The sequence below is a fragment of the Silurus aristotelis genome, assembly GCF_946808225.1.
Source record: "Silurus aristotelis genome assembly, chromosome: 25".
NCBI lineage: Eukaryota > Metazoa > Chordata > Actinopteri > Siluriformes > Siluridae > Silurus > Silurus aristotelis.
Window position 1 is genome coordinate 230,833 of NC_139598.1, and position 3,517 is coordinate 234,349.

At 38.8% G+C, this 3,517-nt stretch overlaps 1 protein-coding gene across 2 annotated transcripts in view; it reads right to left on the reverse strand.

Annotated features, from left to right (window-relative positions):
• Window positions 1-782: 782 nt before the first annotated feature.
• nceh1b.2 (neutral cholesterol ester hydrolase 1b, tandem duplicate 2) overlaps window positions 783-3,517 on the reverse strand; it is a 6,313-nt gene continuing 3,578 nt past the window's right edge. For both annotated transcript variants that reach the window (XM_083530375.1, XM_083530376.1), the window contains exon 5: window positions 783-2,136. In XM_083530375.1, the coding sequence (XP_083386501.1) occupies window positions 1,516-2,136 (621 nt within the window). In that variant the 3' untranslated portion in view covers window positions 783-1,515. The remainder of the gene's footprint in view (window positions 2,137-3,517) is intronic.

Consider the following 3,517-nt stretch of genomic DNA (forward strand, 5'->3'; position numbering starts at 1 on the left):
GGTGTATGTAGACTATATGTGGTGTATATGTTGTATGTAGAGTGTATGTGGTGTATGTAGACTATATGTGGTGTATATGTTGTATGTAGAGTGTATGTGGTGTATGTAGACTATATGTGGTGTATATGTTGTATGTAGAGTGTATGTGGTGTATGTAGACTATATGTGGTGTTTATGTTGTATGTAGAGTGTATGTGGTGTATGTAGACTATATGTGGTGTATATGTTGTATGTAGAGTGTATGTGGTGTATGTTGTGAACAGTGTATAGAATATGTAATGTATGTAGAAAATAGTATGTAGACAATAGATTGTAAGAAGAGTGTATGTAGAAAGCATGTAAAATACAGTACAGTACACACACACACACACACACACACACACACACACACACACACACACACACACACACACACACACACACACACACACACAGAAAGCAGTAGGAGGTTTGCTGTGGTGTTCATAGGTGAAAGGGAGTTGATGTGAACATTCCTCTGAGGCTTTTCCCATGTGCTTGAGGAGACAGCTGATATATCTTACACCACCAATATCCCCCAACTGCCCTATTACAACTCTACCCCCCCCCCCCACACACACACACACACACCCACCCACACCCCTCTCAGGTCTCCTCCACACTGATCAACACTGAGGACATTTTTTTACTTCCAAACCAAACTGTTATTGACTCTGTTTTCACAATTCAGTTTTATGTTTATGATTTATGTCAAATACAGAACAAAAATAAAATCTCAACAATCACCATAATTCTCACACTGATTTTTATCTTTAACAATAATCACTTTTATTAAAACAATCACAATTCTTAGCATCTTTCAAGTATTTCAGTGGCCTTTTCTACATTATTCATGTTCCTACACGTTGCATGTTCATGTTTCCACTCCTCAGTAATGTTCATTAATAAACCATCAACTTCAGGATAAATGTATCAGACATGTAACACATACAACAGTAGAATAATCACAATTATACCACAATACACTTTTTATTACAAAAATAGACATTACAAACTCTAATGTTTAAAATTCTCAAAAATCCAATATTTATTTCTCGATTAAAATTGTTAAAAAAAAATTTATTCTTAGAAATATATATAATTTTGAGTTAAAACTTTTTTTTGTTGTAGATCAAAAAGCTTTGCATTGTGTAAAGCAGAGAGCAGTGAGGGGACGTTCACCCCCAGTGGAGCTGTTACTGGTACTGTACAACTCATTATTCATCACATAGAATGTCATTCATAAGTAACGTTATAAATAAAAGTGTTTGAGTGTGTTTGTGTTGATGAGTGTGTTTGTGTTGATGTGTTGATGAGTGTGTTTGTGTTGATGTGTTGATGAGTGTGTTTGTGTTGATGAGTGTGTAGCACACACTCTAAACACCTTTCAGGAACTCATTCAGTATTGACGTGTTCTTTACACATAGATGTCACACGAGGTATAAATGGATCCGGACCACTGGACCTTCAGCCAAACTTAAAGAACTATAATAAAGGTTAGAGGTTGTTCTGTAGCCAGTGTATGTAGTTCCTTTGACTCTGCAACCCCACAGAGAAACAGGCGGGAAAAAATCCAAACATCATGATTCCATGGAATCCTTGTTCATAATGGTCGGTGGTTACAGGTACTCCAGCCTCCTCCAGGCGCTGCGCGTACATCAAACCGTCATCTCGCAGAACGTCGTGTTCACACGTCATGATGTAGGCAGGAGGGACCAACTTCAGAACCTCGTCCTTGGCCAGTAACGGAGCAGCTCGGGTGTCCAGGAGGCTTGGGAGCTGCTGCAGGATCTGTGGAGAACCCTGATGAGGAACCACGGGTTTGTAGTGCTTGGTGAATTTAGGAGCTAATAATCGGGTCCAGTCAAGCTTCTGCTGGGCTGTGGCTGCATCCTGGTTCTGGTCCAGAACTGTATGGTTGTTCACAAGCAGTGCATGCACGAGGTTCTGGTCCCCATTTAGGTACTCCAACCAGAAACGGACCATGAGCGAGCGGTACAGGATGGGGACGTCTCCGTTTTGCTGGTATGATGGAGTGTTGAAGTCCAGAGCCTGGAGCACAGGATAGATCAGAGCCTGGACCTTAAACCGGATTGGGGAGCTGCTGTCCAGTGCCAACTGCAAACAATGCAACATCTCAGCATTACACTACAACCAGAACTTACACACAACAAAACACAATACAACTCAACTCAACACAACACAACTTAACTCAACACCACAACTTAACACAAATTAACCCAACTCAACAAAACACAACTTAACTCAAAACAACAAAACACAACTTAACAACTCAACTTAACAAAACACAACTTAACAAAACAAAACAAAACTCAAGTCAACAAAACACAACTCAACTTAACATAAATTACCCCAACTCAACAAAACACAACTTAACAAAACACAACTCAACTCAACTCAACTCAACAAAACACTATTTAACCCAACTCAACAAAACTCAATTTAACTCAACACAACTCAGCTCAACAAAACACAACACAGCTCAACCCAACTTAATTCATCTCAACTCAACCCAACTCAACACAACAAAACAACCCAACTCAACACATCTGAACCCAACTCAACTCAACTAAACAACTAAACTCAACACAACTAAACAACTCAACTCAACACATCTCAACACAACTCAGCTCAGCTCAAAACAACAAAATACAACTCACCTTAACTCAACACAGCTTAGATGTTGTGTAAAGGACATTAGACAGTGGATGCTTGATAACTTTCTTCTGCTCAACTCAGATAAGACAGAAGTACTTTTACTAGGACCACATGCAGCTAGAAGTAAACTTTCTGATTCTGTAGCATCTCTGGGTGGTGTTTCTGTTTCAGTGTGTACAGCAGTCAAAGACCTCGGTGTGATTATTGACTCGAGTCTTTCCTTTGAGGCTCACGTGAATAATATCACCAGGATCTCCTTCTTTCACCTTAGAAATATTGCTAAAATTAGAAATATGATGTCATTACAGGATGCAGAAAAACTAAATGCAACACAACACAGAACACAACTCAATACAACCTTAATTAAACACAACTCAACACAGCACAACCTTAACTAAACACAACTCAACACAACTTAACTCAGCACAACATTAACTAAACACAACTTAACACAACTCAACTCAGCACAAACTTAATTAAACACAACTCAACACACTCAACTCAGCACAACCTTAACTAAACACAACTCAACACAACTGAACTTAGCTCAAAACAACTTAAAACAATTTAACATACAGAACACAACTGAACTTAACACAACGTAACACAACTCAACTCAACAAGACTTAACTCAGCTCCACAACTTAACACACCTCAACACAGCGCAAAACAACTTAACACAAATAAACTTAATTTAACTTAACACACCTTAACACAATTCAACTCAGCACTACTCAACTTAACTCAACACAATGCAACTCAGCACAACTCAACTGAACACAATTTAACACAACTTAACACAATTCAACTCAGCACAACA